The 19,463-nt window shown below is 33.8% G+C and overlaps 2 protein-coding genes across 4 annotated transcripts in view; one reads left to right on the forward strand and one right to left on the reverse strand.

Moving 5' to 3' along the window:
• LOC129806447 (uncharacterized) overlaps positions 1-14,542 on the reverse strand; it is a 70,366-nt gene extending 55,824 nt beyond the window's left edge. The window contains exons 1-2 of one of the 3 annotated variants that reach the window (XM_055855044.1): positions 14,128-14,542; positions 12,664-13,387 (exon numbers count right to left, since the gene is read on the reverse strand). In XM_055855044.1, coding sequence (XP_055711019.1) covers positions 12,664-12,924 — 261 coding nt within the window. In that variant the 5' untranslated portion in view covers positions 12,925-13,387; positions 14,128-14,542. Of the gene's footprint in view, positions 1-12,663 lie in introns of all 3 variants that reach the window. The other 2 variants (XM_055855043.1, XM_055855042.1) reach the window with 2 other exon arrangements.
• A 369-nt stretch (positions 14,543-14,911) lies between these two features.
• The window catches only part of LOC129806448 (vitamin K epoxide reductase complex subunit 1), a 30,998-nt gene continuing 26,446 nt past the window's right edge, over positions 14,912-19,463 (forward strand). Inside the window, exon 1 of the mRNA XM_055855045.1 lies at positions 14,912-15,061. The gene's annotated coding sequence lies outside the window, so the exon portion shown is untranslated. The remainder of the gene's footprint in view (positions 15,062-19,463) is intronic.

Here is a 19,463-nt window from a genome sequence, read left to right on the forward strand (position 1 = left end):
GTATTACTGCTCCAAGTCCACGGAGGGAGCAGAATAAAGAGTGGTTTCCTTAATATTCCTTCGAAGGCAAACTAAAAGGTACCACTATCTAATACTATACGTGACTAAATCTACCCCACTCTCCCCTATATAATCCCTTTGTTACGCTGTTTTTTCGTCTGTCCGTCCTGCTGTTGTCAGCTCTAGAAGCCAAACGGTTAGAGATAGTGACTTGGTTGGGACTGGAACCTAAGGAGGACCCCCTCTCCCTATAAGTCGACCCAGGGATCGTTAACATGGCCCTCATTTTCCCCCTGCTCCTACCATTCTCCTCCAAAACTATGTTTTTTTGGGATTGCTGGAAAACGCGTCCAGCGATTTTATTCATTTTTGGATAAGTTTTGAGAGATTACCCAGCCGGACATTTGACCATATGTGGAAATACCGTTGAATCATTCCTAATAATGTTTTTTTCAATGTTATAAGTTCAAAGGACACTAAAGAGCGTATTTTTCAACCGAATGGGGCATGTTTGGGCTCGTTAGAAAGGTCTTGGAATTTCCGACAAAACTAAACCAGTTCCAATCGGTTTTGAATCGGTAATGAACTAATAAGTAGTTTTTGTCCGTAAATCAATTTTATTACTCTTAAAATTATTTTGTGGGATCTTTCGAGTGATTTACAAATCGGTTTAAATCGGTTGAGAACCGGCAAACGGTAAATGATGCCAAAGTACTTTTGAGGGATAGCATCTAAGTCACGAGTTCGAGCATTTCGCAAAGCCTGGGATACTTAGTCAGCCCTTTTTATTTATTTTTATAGATATTTTTGCGTAGGTTATTTTTTACGAGATCAAATGTATCACTTAAATAAAATGTATCACTGCCCTTATAGCTTCTACCGTTTGTACAATATTTGGATGTAATATCAGGAGGTACATTTGACAATTTCTTTAGTCTGCCACTTATGTTCGTGGAAAGACGAGGCCTGAAAAGTGTGATCGTTTAAATCTTAGCGATAAGGCCCTTAATGATGCCTAAATCTGGATGCACGCCCCTGGCAAGTTGCCTGAAATTTGAAGCCACTTTCTCATACTTCGATATAAATTTATATGGGATTTTTTTTTGCATTCGCGACCGTTACACTAAATATCTAAAAAGTGAGAAGTTTTCTCGCATTATAAGATACCTTACCGTATGGAGGGATAAATATACTACATTTTTGTTTAAATACATTTTTTCCTCGGAGCACTGTGAGCTGAGTCCGAGATTAATTTAGGAAATTGGCTTCAAATAGCTCCGTATATAAAAAAATTAACTTGCCACATGCCTGTCTGGATGTTATTCAAAGCCTTACCGCAAGTGTCCTTTCCCTTCTTGTCAAACGGTAGAATTTCCCAAAATCCCCAAACCACTATCTCAAACCGTTTGACCTCTATCTAAGAAAATAAATTCGGAAGCAAATTTTTGAAATAAACTATGAGCCAAAAGAATATATGAATAGGTCACCTATTTTGTACAATTTGAGCAATAAAAATAGCATTACTCCTCATCTTTCTCCTGGAGGAAAAAATCGAGAAATTAAAAAAAGAAAACCTATAGAAGACTTTGAAAGAAAATCAACTTATAAAAGATGGTGAATTGAGACCGAGGCCAATTCATTGCATCAGAAAACCTCAAAAAAAAACATTGAAGAATTTCTCAAACGGATTTTTTTTATAACTTTAGTTGTTGTTGTTGAAGAGAAGGTATACAAGAAGCAGCTGTGACAGCCCTTCTGGGCTTCTTTATATTCTTCTCTTCTATACCAAAAAAAATATTTCTCCTCTTCAAAAATTTCTATGTATGATCATTTTTTTCCCTTCTACACCCTCCATTGTTCCTCCTGTTCTTTTCCTTCAACATCCCATCTACCGGATTGCCAACAGTGTCCGGCCACAGAATTACCCTCATCCCAAAAAAGATGTATACCCGACAACAAAAAGTAACAACCAACAACGTGAAAATTCTCACAATTACTCAACATCAACATCACACAGAATTGCAAACAAAACAAATTAGCATGAAAATGTAATCAATATTGCTCTTTCTCTTTCAACTTGTTAATTATTGAACAATTTAGAACGTTATTGTGGTTATGTTTTTTTTTTCTTTTTAATTTTAAAATTTTTATACACATCAAAACTCACTCTCTGAGCAGTAATTTGAGAAGCTTCCTACACAGTTTCGTCTCATTTAACTCAATGAAAAATAATACCACCGTGCTGTATGCCTGCCTTTTTTATGTGCCTTTTCCATCTTACAAAGTAAATTAAATTATCTATTGATTGTTGTTATTTATTGTGACTGAAATCAATATCCCCCCAACTCTCTATCTTTCTCTCTCGTTCTCGCTTTTCAAGACAAACAGAACAGAAAAAAAACTGATGAATCTATTTGGAGATGAAATCTCATGAAATTGAATATAAATTTTGTTCCATTCAACAACTTCTCTATGGATTTTTCATATAGAAATTTCCTCCATTGAAACACTGCTATAAACGAATACGCATCTCATCAAGTTGACTAATGTATTTTTCAGGTTTAATTAAAAACAAATAAATAGAATTATTTCTGAAGTTCTTTTTCTAGGGGTCACTAAAGAACCGAAGTTGATATCTCTAACCAATTGATCTATGGAATCAGTACAAAAAAAAGGGGTGGCAAAGCATTCCGGGGTTTTCGAAGTGCTCGAGATTAACGTTCTGTATTTTTAATTAAGGGGTTATATCCACGAGATCGTCTAAATTTAACGGTTGCTTTTTGTGAATTTTTTGTGATGATCAATCGATCAATATAACATTTTCAAAAATATTTTTTTATTTCAATTTTGAATACAAAATGGCGGTACAACAGTAAGCGAACTGAATTGGAACAGCTATCCTGAAAATAAAAAAAATCGACCCTGTTCAGTCAGCACACTGCTGCGCCGCCATTTTGCATTGAAAATTGAAATAAAAAATATTTTTGTAATCCACAAGACATAGCCCCTGAAATATTCATATTGACCGATTGATCAGCATAGTCACAAAAAGTTCAGCAAAAAAAACACCAATTTTACGCATTCTCATTGATATAAACCCTTTAATAAAAAATCAAAATGATTAGTAGAAAACCAAATTTCATCAGTAACTTAATTTCCTATAAGAGTCTGATGGCCATGTCACATATAAGATTAATATTAAGATTAATACTTTCTGAACTGCGAGAATACCAAAAAAAGATAGCAAGTGTTTTATCGTGCCTCTCTTTCGCGTTTCGCTCGAAAACTGTCCGAATTGCCTGTAATACGATTCAGAAAGCAATTAATACTAACAGTAATATCTTACTCATCGTATTATTCCACTATAGTGTACTCTTTCTTACACATTGATTTTCCATTTGAAATTTTGCATACTATATACCTCTCTCTCCGGCTTTTCTTAATATTAATATTAATCTTATATGTGACACCACGGTGAGTTGTTAATTGTTTCAATTAAGAATTTTTCAGTAATGTCTTTGTTTGAATGTCTTTTCTTTTGGACAAACTCCAGCTGAGAATTCTCAGTGTTTCAAAATCTTCTGTCCGAAAAAACTGTATCATTCTATTTATAGTATGAAAAAAATTAAAAGAAAATAATTAAAATTCTTAATAAACAAAAATAAAAGCTGTTGGTAACTGTATCAAATTTCGGCCAGCTTGCAATTTCGGCCACTTCTTTTGTTCCTCAAATTATCATGATTTCTTGGTTTTTGTTTACTCTAGAGATTAAACAATGTAAAAAAAATGTCGCTTTGACGGGCAAGATGAAGTGAAAAACTTTCGAAGAATTCCAGAGGGGTAGTGCATTACGCAAGAATTAATTGTTAATTGATTGATGGGCTTCTGATAAGGGAAAATACCTTCTGGTCCGAGAAACACTGAAGACCGTTGGTGCTCTTCCTTATAAGGATTTTTTTTTAATTTTAAATCTAAAATAGAGTGAAAGGAACACCTTCTGACAATTTAAGAACCCGTGAGAGGACTATTGACAGCCTATACCATTTGGAATATGAAATTCGAACACGTATCCTTATCGAAAAACGAATTTTAATGAAAAAAAACATTATATTACTTAGATTTTATTGGACGCATTAAATAAATTTCAACATTTTGACAAAAGTGTCAATACGGTTTTCCTGTCGAAGAGGTGTTCCTTCGACCCTACAACTTATTCTGCTTCATGGGTAATCTTTATTTTAAACTTAGAACTTCATTTGAGATAAATGAAAGAAAAATTTAAGTGTTCAAATGAAATGCCTCGGTGCGAAATTTCGACATGAATGCGGAAGTAGGGGACCTGTACCATATTTCGACCAGCTTGTAATTTCGGACACTTTTTTTGTTCCTCAGATTCTCACGATTTCTTGGTTTTTGCTTACTCTAGAGATTAAACAATGGAAAAAAAACAGAAAATATCGCTTCGATGGACAAGATGAAGTGAAAAACTTTGAAATAATTCCAGAAGGGCAGAGTGAATTTAGCAAGAATTAATTGATAATTGATTGATGGGTTTCTGAGAGAGTAACAGTGTCCGAGAAACACTGAAAATCGTTGGTTCTCTTCTTTATAAGGATCATTTAAAATTTAAGTATTCAAATGAATTGCCTCGGTTTGAAATTTCGAAGTGAATTCGAAAGTAGGGGACCTGTACCGAATTTGGCCAGCTTGCAATTTCGGACACTTTTGCTCCTCAAATTTCCATGAATTTTTTTATTTTTAATCAAGGTCGCCGAAATATTACTCAAAGCTATAGCTGTATTTCTATTATTTTTAAAATGTATTAAAAAGGTTTTAGAGAAAACAAAAATGATAAATTATCTACAAGGCTACAAACAAGACTCCTTAAAAAGTTTTGTTTTATAATGTGCTATTCTTATGGAACAACGAATATTTTAATTTCTTTTTTCTTGTTTTTTTTTATCATTGTTATTATTTTTTTGTGTTTTTTTCTTAAATGGTTGACCGTTTTTAATTTTAAAACAAAAACAATATACACCAAACGAAAAAGAAAGCAACACAAGAAGATGCATATGGTACGAAAAAACATAAAAACATGTACTAACATTAAGCTATCAATTAAATTTATCCATAGGACGTTAATACCCTCCCAATGGCAATTTTACAAAATGCAGCAATTCCTTAAACACCTTCAAGCATTGATATAACCAGTTATTATCGCATATCCAACATTCCCATAAAAGCCTAATTGAAACGGATTTGCAGCCGTGTAGTAAATTTTCCGCCTAGAAAATTCAATTGAGACGCGTCAAGGAGACAATGAAATAAGGGAGCGCATAATTTTCTTTTTACACCAACTCCATCGTCTTGCACTACCATTCCGTGCAATGATAATAAAAATCCGCTTTAATCTCAAGTGTCTCAAATAAAATAATCAATGGGCAATAAAATGCCTCTCTTTTTTTTCATTACTTTCCACACATGCTAAGTCTTTCGTGACAGTAAAAATTTGTTTTCTTCAAGAAGATTGGGACGTGATTGCAATTTTTCTGACAATCACTGTAGGTAGGTACCTTCTCTCTATAACCCTGTCTCTTTCTCTCTGTTCATTTACCTTTTAGTCTTTAGCAAAAGTCTTGAAAAAGAGGAAAACAGTTTTGAAATAGCAGAACACAACAAAAAAACTAACTATGAAAAAGAATGGTTCATGGGGAGAGAAAGAAGAGAATGCAGTGGAATTTTCTACAAATTGCAAATATATCCTAGAGCACCACATTTAAATTATCCCTCCAAATATACTATGTGCTTTTCCAGCCTGTCTTCAATTTGCACGACAGTGAGAGAGATTTGCGTTGCCGGGAAGGAAAAGAATCTGGAAAATCTAGGATTCATATTTATTGCAATCATGGCTAAAGCCTTTTGAAAAAAGATAAAAAAAAATTAATGACCCTAAAAGGTTCCGTCTTCAGAATACGTGTGGTTCTCAAATCCGATTAGACATTTCAATAAACCTATAATTGGCATTAAAACTTTGTCCTTCAGTCAGAAGAACTTCGTTAGTAATACCTATTACCAAGTTGAATAACTTTTCACTGCAAATTGGTAATAATTTATGTAAGACGCCAGAAATGTTAGATATAAAAATACTTTTGAAAATTACAGCGCTTTTTGAATTAAGCATTAAAATCGAAATTTCCTTTTCGTTAGTTTAATCGATAAATTTAAGGAAATTATAGTTAATTCTGAAACTGAAATTGAAATCCAGGTTAGAGAAAATTCATACTTTTTATTTCAAAAACAAGAATTAGAATAACTATACTTTAAGATGACATTATGTTTAATCTTATCAGTTATTCAACCTTCTGAGATCAAGCTAACAAAAGAACACAAAATTTCAACTAAGATTTCTGAAGCCCTATAATCAACTTAAGCGATATGAAAGTTCCCTAAAACTTTTCCAAAAAAAAATGTTATAAAGACGTTAATTGCCCTACTGTTACTGGTTTTAATGAATTTGACCAGTTTTAAGAGCTAGTCAAATGCTTCTAATTTTCTGAAAAGACCCCTGGATTAAATCCATTAAGATCCATCAATTGTACGTTCCAAAAACAGATAGTACGTTCAGTAACAAAAAAATATTCCACGAAAACGGATCTGTGAAGGGTTAATGGGATAATTGTATAATATTTTGCAAATGCCTCAGGTATGGACATATTTAAGATTTTTACCAATAACACATTCCACAATTTCCCAAACGAACAACTTTTTATTGGGACAGAGGAAACAATAAATAAATTTAATAGGCCTCCTATATGTCAAACTTAGAATAGTGACAGATACATTACAAAACTTAGACCGACCTATCAAAGTCACATTAACCTTTCCCAATTTCACAAAGTACTTCAAAGGAGAAATGGAAATGAAACTATCAAAGCTTTTCTTTTTTTTACATAATATAGCTACTTAAGTATTTTTCTTAAACCGTGTAACCTATTTCAAAATTATCCAAGAAATACAATTTTGAAATATTATAAAACACTGTAATTTTGGGATTTATTCACAGAGTTTATCGCATAGATTAGATTAGATACAAGAAAAATGCAAGCCATCTCTACCCTATACTAAATAAATTTTCTGAATTCTCCAATATCTTTCCGACTTCTTAGGGAAAAATTAGAAAATCTACGGCAAATTTAGGTTGTTAGTTGATTTTTTAAGTACGAAAGTATTTTAAAATTTTTCCAAGCGGAATACTTTAAGAAATTTTGGTTTAAAAAAAACTATAGAAAACTTTAAAACTTTAGTAGGGTGGAATAACCGGCTATCGCCATGTTTAGGAAAAAATTAAATTCATTTAATCATAACTTTTGAATGCTTGTTACAAGATAAGTCAAATTTGACACAAAGTTACTTAGATGTATTGGCTCTGGATACGTGAAAACAATAATCCTAGAACATAACGCTGGACTACTTAAAAAACTGATTTTTATTAATAATGCAAAAATAACCATTTCGTCGCCACTTTTTACCACTTTTCGCCAGTTTTGTAAAATTTGTAACCACTTTTCGCCATCCACTTGAAAAGAACCACACTCGGTTATTTTAGCCAATGCTATGAAAAGAATACATTCACCATTACTCTTTCCTTGTGATCACTTTATTATTACTCTCTTTAAATGATTTTTCTTCACTTTTATTTGAGAAATCAAATTATGGGACTTTTGCAGAAAGTAAATAATGCAGATTTGACAAATGAGAATGTACGAAGTGAAGTTAGCGTCGCCTATTGAAAAGATATGGCGACAGGTGGTAAATCAATTCCAGAATATTACCACTTCTCGCCATGCCTCATTTTTATACAAAAATAATATAAAATGAAATATTAATTGACTAAATACAAATTTTATGTATTCCACAAGTGCAATTAAATATTCAATAGACAAATTATTTACCCAAATAGGTATTTTTGGCCTGATGAAATTTTGACGACACTTAGTACATTTGGTAAGAGATGTTGGATTCGATGCAATTGCTTAAAAGATTGCTCTAAAAAGTGATCAAAATCGTGAATCCAAAACGAATAATTATTATTTTTCGATTCTATGCGTGGAAGCAGAAACAATACAAAAAAAATTGCGACTCATTTATTTCATAAATTGCGAAAAATAGCGATTTCAATGTAAGTGGCGAGAAGTGGGGCACTGGCGAGATCTGGTGATTCCACCCTACACACTCAAAACAGAGTTGATCCAGACAGCTGTTATTGAAATTAGGATGTTGGAATGAAGTAAAACTATTTGCCTAAAACAGCTGTTATAGTATCAAAGACCGATAATGTAAGTTACGATTTAAAGTCATGTAAAATCCCAACAAACCTATATCAATGCCTAACTTATAAGAAGTACTACGATCATGGTTAGAGTGCACACAACAACACAAAGTTTTATAGGAAAAAATATGCCTTATCTTACTTCAAGTTTAGTACTTGGTTTTTTTAGAATCTAGAAATTATAACAGTCAAAAATATTAGCCAACTTTATGCATTTTAATTGGAATAGTCATCAACCCATTAAAACTTTAAATTACTAAGCCTATCCAAACTTATGCGATAGATAAGCGAGATATTAGATAAAAATAAATTAAAGTACGTTTCGTACGATCCCGAGCTTCATAATGACTAAATTTTTCCTACGGATTTATGTTTTTTACTAACCAAATTTATTATTTCACTGATCAAATTTGATTTTTACTAGTCATTTTTATTTTTGTCAAAAAAAAATTATATTAAAATTTTATTACGCGGTTAAATTTATATTGCTTGTTTTATTGATTTTTTAAAATGTTTGTTGACTTTTAAATATTGCAGACGTGAAAACCAAATTATCCAGATTCAAAATATCAAAGTAAAAAATCTGTATCAATTAAACATTTCAGTAAATCTGGAAATAACAGCTTAAATTAACAAGGGTTTGTTTTTAGATAGATAAGATAAATATATTAATTTCCAATCTGTATCTGGGATACGTCTGCCGCCTACTTATCATTACTGGCCACACCAAGTAAATGCCAGAAATCCTGGATTTCCTGAATTTTAGCGTAGTCCCCGTTTATATGTACCACTCATATAATCAAATCAGTTTGCTGAATACAAAATTTAAACAATAAACTTATAAAATTTGTTATATGTGATTATCTTTTTTTTCGTCACAATGGTGCTATCCCATTGAAAACTGAAAAGGAGAAATTGTGCTCTTCCGCATAATGATCCATTTCGTGTATTTCTGAATAATCACACGAAACCATCATGTACTAAAAAAATGTCCAAGAGAAAGATTTCCCTTTTCATTTTTCATTAGGATAGCATTATAATGATACTGTTCCAATGCAAATTGTAAAGGGGATATCTACCTCATACATTTTATTTAGTACATTATGGTTTCGTATCCTTCTGCATAATCGACTTTTTTTAGTTTTGGCTTCTGTTAAACTACCAAACAATCGTGACGCGAAAAAAAGAAACAGAAAGTAGACATGTTCTAAAAAAAATTATTAAAAAGAAAGATTTCCCCTTTCATTTTTCATAAGGATAGCACTGGAATTCATCCTTTTTGATATTTCTTTCATTTGATTTCTTTTTTGTACTTTCCCTTTCTTCTTTTCTTTGAGATTCTTTATAAAAAAAAAGTTCAACCCCGGTTCACCCTAATTTTACTGCTCGAACTCCAGAGAGAGTATAATCCCCCTGTCAAGCTGTTTGCCCATCAGTCCGTCCAGCTGTCGTCAGCTCTAGAGGCCAAACGGTTAGAGATAGCGACTTGGGACCTAAGGAGGACCGCCCCCCCCCATAAATCGACGTAAGGATCATTAACATGCCCCTCAATTCCCCCCAACTTTCGGATTGCTCGAAAACGCGTGGTGCGATTTCTTTCAATTTTGAATATGTTTTACAGATTAGGGTAAAATGAGGTAATTTTGAACCATTTACAATTTGGGACATCTGAGACTTTCACACTGTTTCGGATGAGCAAAGAGAAAACAAAAACCACGAAATAGAAGGGAAAGACGATCAAGAAGAAAAGGAAAAGCTTTTCTTCTTTTTAGCTGAGATTCTTTACAGTGATTGTGAGTTGAATTTTGGGGGTAAAGAATCGCGTCGAGGCAATTTTATCCATTTCGACCGCCAAGAACAGTTTACTCGACGTGATTCTCTACCCCAAAAATTCAACTCAGAATCGAATTTTCACACATTCCGAGTTACACGCATTTATAGGTCACCTGTAAAGAATCTCAGCGACCATAAGCTTATCTGGGCTTATCACTGGTTTGAATCTCTAAAACAGTGAAACAATCTCAATGTCCCGAATTGTAAATGGTTCCAATTTACCTTATTTTACCCTACATGGACAATTGACCTTGTCTGAAAATACCGTTGAATGGTTGAATCATTCCCATCCCCAGCGAGCACCAAATGCTAACCGAATGCAATTCAGCTGAAAACATATGTATTTTCAGCTGAATTCTGCTAACCTTGAAACAAAATTGGCGATTCAGTGCCATTTCCATATATTTGGTTAGCACTTTTTGTTCGACAACTGCTGATCAGTCAGCAAATTTTTGCTAGTCGATTCAGCAAAAATATGCTGAAAACGCTACTTTTTTCAGCTAAGTGTGCTCGCTGGGTCATTCCTAATAACGTTTTTTTTTCAAACTTAAAGGTTAAAAAAGGCTAGAGAGCACATTTATCAGGTGAATTGTGTCATGTTTGGGTTCGTTGGAAAGGTCTTGGAATTTCCGACAAAACTGAACCGGTTCCAATCGGTTTTGAACCTGTTCATAACCGATAAGTAACTTTTATGCGAAATTCAAATAAATTACTCCTGATGTGTTTTTTGGGAAATTTTTCGAGTGATTTATAAAACGGTTCAAATCGGTTGTGAATCGGTAATGAACCGGTTATAAACCGATAAGTAATTTTTGTCCAGAAATCATTTTTATTGCTCTATAAACTATTTTGTGGAATCTTTTGACTGATTTATGAATCGGTGTAAATCGGTTTTAGGTACAGCATCTAAGTCTCGATTTCGAGCATTCCGTAAGGCCTGAGACGCTGTGTCACCCCTTTTTTTGTTGAATATGATTCAACCAACAATCAGCTGAAATTCCAGTTTTTAGAGGGAATACAGTAGAACCCCGCTATAGACCATCGCTCTATACAGTGCTGTCTCTCTATATGCACAGTTTGGGTACTTTTTTTGACAGTTCTCTTTCTGAATATGCACAACTTTTTTTTGAAATTCCCAACGGTTCTTTTCTTTTATTTTTTTTATTGTTCTAGAATTTCCCGTGTTATTTTAAATATCGCTCCTGGAAATTAGAAGGGGCCAACTCAATCTGAGCCATTTTTCAGGAGACAACATGAAAGATTCAACTTTGTATAAATAATTATCTCAATTAAGTATATGTTAATAAAAATAATTTAATTCTTTTCTATTTGTATGAGCATTATTATAAACATCGAAACATACATATTTTTACCTTTCAAAATATGTTTTTTTTTATGAGTTAGCTCTTTGTCATTCTAAATGATGCGCAAATTTTCATGAAATTAGAATCACACGAGATCAACTTGCTTGAGTTAGTCCCTTGTTTGACAAAAATTTGAACGATAAATCTATTTTGTGCCCCTTGACTTCAAACAAAACCGCGCAAGCAATCATAAAGAGTAAAATTTTGAAAAACTTTTCTAATAACGAAATTTATTGAATCATATCATCTGAAATTTTATTAAGTTCTCTGTCTAAGTGCATTAAAACCTCAAAATCGCCAAAAAGTGAGTTGGCCCCTTGTAATTTCCAAGGACCGATATGGACGATCAGTGCCAATTGGCAGCTTAGAACTTGGACAGTGTTCATCTATCAGACGAACACTCAATTGTTCTACTTCTGAATTAAAAATATTGCTACCATATCGCTCATTTGAGTATGTCAAGCTCACAAGAATTATAGCGTTAGGGCGAAAAATAATTGCAGATTCTTCGCGCTTACTTCCATGGAGTCTTGGTCGGAAAGACATCAGAAAATATACTCGGAATATTCAAAGGAAATTTTGAGTCAATTTCCAGGGAATGCTCTCAGATATGTTGCAAGAAAATTCCTCGGACTTTTTTTCCAAGAAATCCACGCGAAAAAAAGCTGATAACTCCGCAGAATTCCAAACGGAATATTAGCGTTTATTTCCACAGAAACTCTCGCGGAAAAATAGAAGATAAATTCCAGGGAATTTTCTGTTACTGTGAGACTTTGCGCCGATCGGCTACAGGGGCGACACGCAATGTTGTCTTAATTATTTTAATATTTTTGGCAGTTTAAAAAAATTACATGGACTATATAGTGCGATCCAAGTGTCAAATCTGGAACCAAATATGAACTATAGCGAGGCTCTACTGTATTTTTCCTGAGTGTTTTCCCCCATTGATTTTCCTCTCAGTGCATCTTTCAATTTCTCGTCAAAGATTGCATCTCTCTCAAGTCTTTTGGCATGTCAATTATTTTTTTTTTCTCTAAATTAAAACTTTCTCATTTCCGGGATGTAAATCCCGGGAGATGTAAATGGGAAAACTGAAGCCTGGAAAGTTGGAAACTTCGAAAAAAAAATGTCACTCACCTCTAAATCTTCGTAGGATTTAAAAGCCAAGATAGCAAAACCATCAATGATATCTTCTTCGAGGAGTGGAGCTGGTTCCTTTGGTTTTTTCCGTCGCAATGGGGGCCTTGCCGGCTTCTCACGTGCTGCTATTTGCTCCTCCTCAGCACTATCGGGGTCGCCCCCATCGACGACGTCTCGGTCTCTCTCAGCCTGCATGCGTTGAGCCCTCACCCGTCTTCGTATTCGCTGATTTCTCTGTTTCACATCAATTTCCATCATTTCCCAGCCACATAATAACTGAATTTATCCTCGGCCACAGCTTTAGAATTATTTATTTATTTATTTATTTTTCTATGCACTGCCCTAAGCACTTCACTAATTGTTGCCTGACCATTACACACTTTTGGGGGCTTTTTTTTTGGGGTTCTTCCTGGTGGATACCTTCAGGAAGCCCACTTTGGAGGTGCACAAAACACTGGGATTACTCCTGGGATTACTGGTATTCCTCTTTTGCCAAAAATCTCTGGCAAAAAGCACTTCACTCACTATTTTTTTTTTAATAAAATTATTCCTTGGTTTTTTCTTTGAAAGAAAGCCAATATCTTTCCTTCTCACTCACAGTCACTGAACATTTAAACCCGTATTTTTAATGGTATTTATTTATGTTGACGATTTGTTGATGCTGTGATTTCTTGGAAAAACTCTTCACTTTTAACACAGTTTCACAGATTTTCAGGATTTTCTGGGTTTTCTAATTAAATGGAGTAATTAATTGATAAAGTGGATAATTAGATGGGGAACGGGGGCTCTAGCTTCCGGGCAGAGCTTCCCTCTAGATTCCGGGTCTCTTGGAGAGGAGGGATTTTTTTTTGTAGAAGAGAGGCTTGGGCTTGGGATAGAAGGACACACAGGAGCGTCACAAATCAGTCAATTGTGAGTCACAAGAAAGAGGGAAAGCAAGGGAAGAGGTACTTTCCTCCACCCTAGACAAAAAGGGGAAGGTTTTCTCAAGAAAACTGGCAGTTTGGATGGAATTTGAGTGTGGCTTCTGGCCAAACTCAATCCTGGGCTCGATGGAGAAGCTTCTGGTGCCACGGGAATGATGGCTAGATGTCCGGAAGAGGCAGAAAAAGCCAACAGAAGCCAGTCATTGAGACACAAACTCCATTGATTGATACTGAATGGATTTGGAGGGAAGCTGACTTGGGCAATTGATAAATTTGTGGGGAATTTTCCCAACTTGCCAGTTAGATTTTCCAAATTATAAATAGATGATGAAAAACGGATCAAAACAATATAAAATAATTTTCCAACAATCCGTCAAAATAGGATCACCAACACTCGCGCACACGTGAAAAATTCTTTTGACGTTCGGCGTGTGTGTGTATGTGTGTGAAGAATTTCGAGTCAATACAATAACACAACTAGCGCCCACTAATGGCTGCTATGTTGAATTAGACGATGATGATTAGGAAAAAATACCTTTTTCTCCGCAATTTTCCCGCAGGAAAGTCACACTAGCACGATTAAATGATAGTTTGGCAGTCACTACAACTGTCCATTGACCTTTTGGGGTGCACAGTGTCCACGTTTTTACCCCAAAACACCAAAGAAAAAAAACATAAAACGAAAGTCACACACAGTTACACATGATAATTTACACGGCGATGCGCTACCATCAATCCCATCGCACGGGACCAACTTGGATTTTCCACCAAAATATCCACTATCCAAGTCAATTTTTCACCACTTTCCACACAATTGGGTCCACGGCTGTACTTTGCACAACACCAAGATACCACATATGCCGAATTACGTGGGAAAATAGCGCATTTTCGATAAGAAAATGACGGACATTGCTTATGGCAATTCGCCTTCTACCAATTTTACCACTATACTAGTGCGACAGTGCTGCCACACGTCGTCAACCATCAACACCGCTAAAAATCACCAACATTTTTCGGGCGTCACCACCTTCAAATGCTCCCATTTAACCCACAAAAATACCCATTTTCCCCCATTAAACCCTCCCTACCATCCCCCAGAATCCCCCAACATACTCCCACGGACAAATTATCCCCGCATTTCCACACATTTTTCATGAAAAATCCCCAGTGCTTTTGCATTTTTTGCACTGGTGACTGCAGACTTCCACTGAAGACAAAGAAATGGTGTTTCCACATCCCCATCTACCGACATTTCTGCAATTTCTGCAGATTTCCCACCAAACCCACCGCCTGCAGATCTGGAGGGTCTGCAGGGAATTGTCAAACAAAATTCTCACCTGTCAAAGAAGTTTTTGTTTGCCGCGATTTTTCTCCTGGATTTCCTCATCAATTTCCACGCATTTCCCACCTGGTTAACATCCCAAAAATCTCCCTGAATCTCTCCAGAAGGACTCTCCACTCCCCCAAAGGTAATCAAACACAGAATTTTAAATTACCCGCCATGCGCAGACAATTGCCCTCATCCTCTTCTCTTTTCGGAAGATTTTCCCCATTTTCCCAATTTTCCCACCCCAAAATTCACACGACACGTCCCTAAAGGCCAAAAAAGACACATGGGATGGTTTTTCTCACCCAAGGTGACGCTTGTCCCTTGAAAAAGTCCTCCTCAATCTTCTCCAGTCACTCCAGGAACTTCTCTTCCCAGAGTCCAAATTCCAGAGAAACCTGGCCATAATTATTTTGACCAGAGCCGTCATCACAGATATAAATCAGAGGCGTGATGAGGCATGAAAATTCGTGAAATAGGGCTCCCTGGGGCAGGAGGGAAAGCCACATGGAAAATCACCGTAGACGATCAACGCGATTTTCCGCATTTCGGGAAATATTTATTTTGGATATGAAAGTTATTAATGAAGCCCCCCCAAAGGGGATGCCAGTGCCATTCCGGGGGGGATCGATGGGCAATATAAATTTTGCAGAGGGATGTGTTTGCAGAGGTGGGAAGGATTAGCATAAAACCAATAGATTTTAGCCACTTTTCGAATTTATAGGGCTATTTTAATACCCCGTCGGTTTGCATAACTTGAGGCGAAACGGTTTTGGATATCGAATTCGAGATAACGATTTTTTTATCTTTTTTTATTTTATTTTTTTTTTAAACACAAATGCGTGGCGAAAGAAGAGAAAAAAAGAAAAAGGAATCGTGAAAAAAGAAAAAAAAGAAAAAGGAAACGTGAAAAAAGAAAAAAAGCAAAGAAAAACAAAGTGAGAATATTTGAAACTCAAAAAATCAAGCTGAGATTACGTTAAAAGAAAAAAAAATGAGAATATAATTGTGAAGTCCAGAGTGAAAATGCCCTTGGATAGACAACTCAAAATTTTGTTATCCCGAAAAAAAATTTTAATTGTTATTTTGAAGACATAAGGGAAGATTTATCTTTTGATTCGTTTAAAAAATAAAAAATAATATTCCATATAGTACATTGCTGTTTTATAATTTCCAAACACAAAAGTTCAAAAATAAAATAAAAATCGAGACATTGAATTTTGGTTGTCAAATTGACAAATTGACTGTCATTTTCTCTCCCAATTCCGAATACACACGGCTCTACGTTATCCGGAACTTCGTTATCCGGGTGACAGCTGCCAAACACTGGCGGTTGATATATTCAAAATTATTTCACTAAACATGAAGTTTGTCCAGAGTAAATTAAAGTATTATTAACATTGTATCGAAGTTTTTAATACATAATTGTGATAAAAAATGACACATAAGCACACCATGAAGAAAATTCTCTTGTTCTTTGTCAGACAGAAAATAAATTCACACAGCACAAAATATAAAAACCGTTGATCATTCAAAAAACCTAAATGTCATTTCCCAGCGAGCACAGTTAGCAGAATAAAATAGGATTTTCAGCTTTTTTTTGCTGAATCGGTCTGCTGGCCAATCAGCAGCTCTCGAACAAAAAGTGCTAAGCAAATACATAAAAATGGCACTGTTTAGCGCTCGCAGTGGATGATGGCAGAACTAAATACTGCCGGTAGATGGCGCCAGGAAGCATTTAGCAGCAAATTTTCTCTTTCATTTTTTTTTCTTTTTCTCTCAAAATGTCAAAATGGACTTGGAATCTCCTCTGAAATTATTTATCAACTTGGGGGATATTATAATCACGATTTTTATTACTTATATTATTATAGGAATTATGCTGCGGTATGCTGCCTATAGAGAATGGTCAAATAAGAGTATTAAACATACTCCCGACCAAAAATGTTGCATTTTTTAGTGAATTGCGTCATTATTTTCCCGAGAAAAAAAAATTTTTTTTCTGAGCAAATATTCAGTCGGGGGTTATAAAATTATTCATTATTTATGAAAAATATGTTTTTTCTTTTGCAAAAGCATATTTTCCTCAATTTTCGCAATTAAATATTGGCATCTTTCCTGGAACAGCCATTGATGTATTATGCTCACAGTCGGTCACAACTATTGTAATTGATCTTGAAACAGGATTTTTCTCCTTTTTTAACTTTTTTATGGTAAATAAAGTTGCAGATGCATTTAAAAAAATCCATTTAAAAGTTGTGACTCCCCCACTTAACTCTTTCGCCTCTTTTGGGACTCTGAGTACACAAAGCAGCATATGAATACTTTGTAGAAAACAATGTTTTTTTTTAATTATTCAGAACTGATAAAAATCCTATTCTTATGAATGATTACAAACTATAAGGATGTCTAAATGTAAAATATTTTTTTGTAGGATCTCAATTAATATCTGAGCAAAGATATTTTTGATTTAAAAAAAAAAGTGAAATTGGCTTACAGTATATGCTGCGGTCCGGAAAGAGTTAATGAGTTCAATAATGCCTTTTAAAAATACTACAAAAAAATTTCTATGGATACTACAAAATAAAATATAATTGTTTTATCACAATTTAAGTTGAAAAATTTACATAAAAGCGTTTTTGTTTGTTGCGGCAAATGCGGAAAATATATATTTTTTTATGTTATAAAATGTTTTATATTTTACAAGTGAAATAAATGTATGATCCGTGCACGATGCATATGCATAATGTATTATGCTGCACTTTTCTATTTATAAATTTTCGATTATAAATTTTCTAAAGCACATTTTTACGCAAAAAACTACTTTTATTATCGTGATAAAATAACAAACCAACAATTATCGTTTTTTTAAATACTGTACGTATTCTTTTTTAAATGAAAAATTTATTCAATTTGATGATTCATTTTTTAAATTAAAATGATATGCATTTATATTTTTTTAGAAGAGAGTTTTTAAATACCTTTAAAGTCAGGAAAATATGCTAATTTGTTGGAAATCATTTCAAATAATTTTGAGCAGACTGTGTATACCATTAAATAAAAATTATAGAGGCTCTAAATTCTATATGTTCTTGATCTTCTTGGTATTTCCATGAGGTTCCAAAGTTTTTTCAATATTTCTCGAATTTAGAATTCATTAAATATCAAAATATCTTGAGAATTCCCAAGAATTTCTTGGGTTATTAATTTTCTAAAATCACAGCGGACAAGAATTCTTGGCAATGCAATTTTAATTTAGGTGTAGTATATTTTTTTATAAATGAATTCACAATATTTTTTGATAAAATTAGACAAAAAAAATTAAATTTATTGGTCGGAAAAGGTTTAAGAATACATATTATTCAAAATATATTATAAATATGATTTTTTAAAATTTTTGTGAATTTTAAATTTTTTGCTTTATTTTTTAATGTCAAATGTGGTTATTGTAAGAATCATAAAATTGTAATAATGGAAAAGGTTAACCTTAGCTTCTACTCAACTCAGCAAAGACAAAAACCAAGTGCATTAAAGTCTCTCACTCGATTGGGGAAAAAGAATAACTTTGACTAATTGCCACTGCGATCGCTAGTGTAACTTCGAGGTCAACAGAGCTCAGCTGAAAAAATATATGTTTTCAGCTGATTTGAAAAAGCTTAGCATTTGGTGCTCGCTGGGTTTGTCCTCCAGTCAGCCGGATAACGAAGAGTCGAGTGTACCGATTTTTTTTTATCTTTTGTTATCCCGAAAAAAAATATTAACTATAATTTTGAAGACAAAAAGGAAGATTTTAATTTTTTGACTCGTTTAAAGAATCAAAAAAATAATATTCCATAATGCATTGCTGCTTCGTACATCTTATTCCAAAATATAAACGTTCAAGAATAAAATTTAAAAAAAATGTCTCAATTAAAATCTTGACAAAATTATTTAAAAAACGTAGTCTAGTGTTTCAAAAACAAATTAAAAAATCTAACTGAATTTAGACTGTCAAATTGACAAATTGACTGTCATTTTCTCTCCCAATTCGGAATAAGAATACGAGGACAATACAATAAATTTAAAAAAAATGCACAAAGTTCAATAAGCCCACAAAATTAAAGGCGATATAAAGATAAAGCATAAACAGTTTAATAATAAATACTAAATAAAATCGTAAACATTTAAACATTAAATCTTTTTATAGCTCCAGCTTTTAGATCAGGAAAATTTCTTGAGGACGAAATTCGCATCTCTCACTCTTTCGCACTCTTCTTCTTTTAAACATCACAACAAATTCAATTTAGATTAATCGAATTTGGAGTGCAAAAGAATGCCATAGACATATGTCAAAGGTGTGAGAAAGAAAACGATAGGGAATTTTGATTTCATGAAATTTCCTGATCTAAAAGGTGTGCCAGACTCATTATATTTTTTTAAAGCTATTTTATATTAATGGGTCCGGCACACCTTTTAGATCAGAAAAATTTCATGAAATTGAAATTTAAATTCCTTTCTTTCTCAAATGCTTTGCATATGTCTATCTCATTCTTTTGTACTCTTCG

This window comes from Phlebotomus papatasi, chromosome 3, assembly GCF_024763615.1.
Source record: "Phlebotomus papatasi isolate M1 chromosome 3, Ppap_2.1, whole genome shotgun sequence".
Lineage (NCBI taxonomy): Eukaryota > Metazoa > Arthropoda > Insecta > Diptera > Psychodidae > Phlebotomus > Phlebotomus papatasi.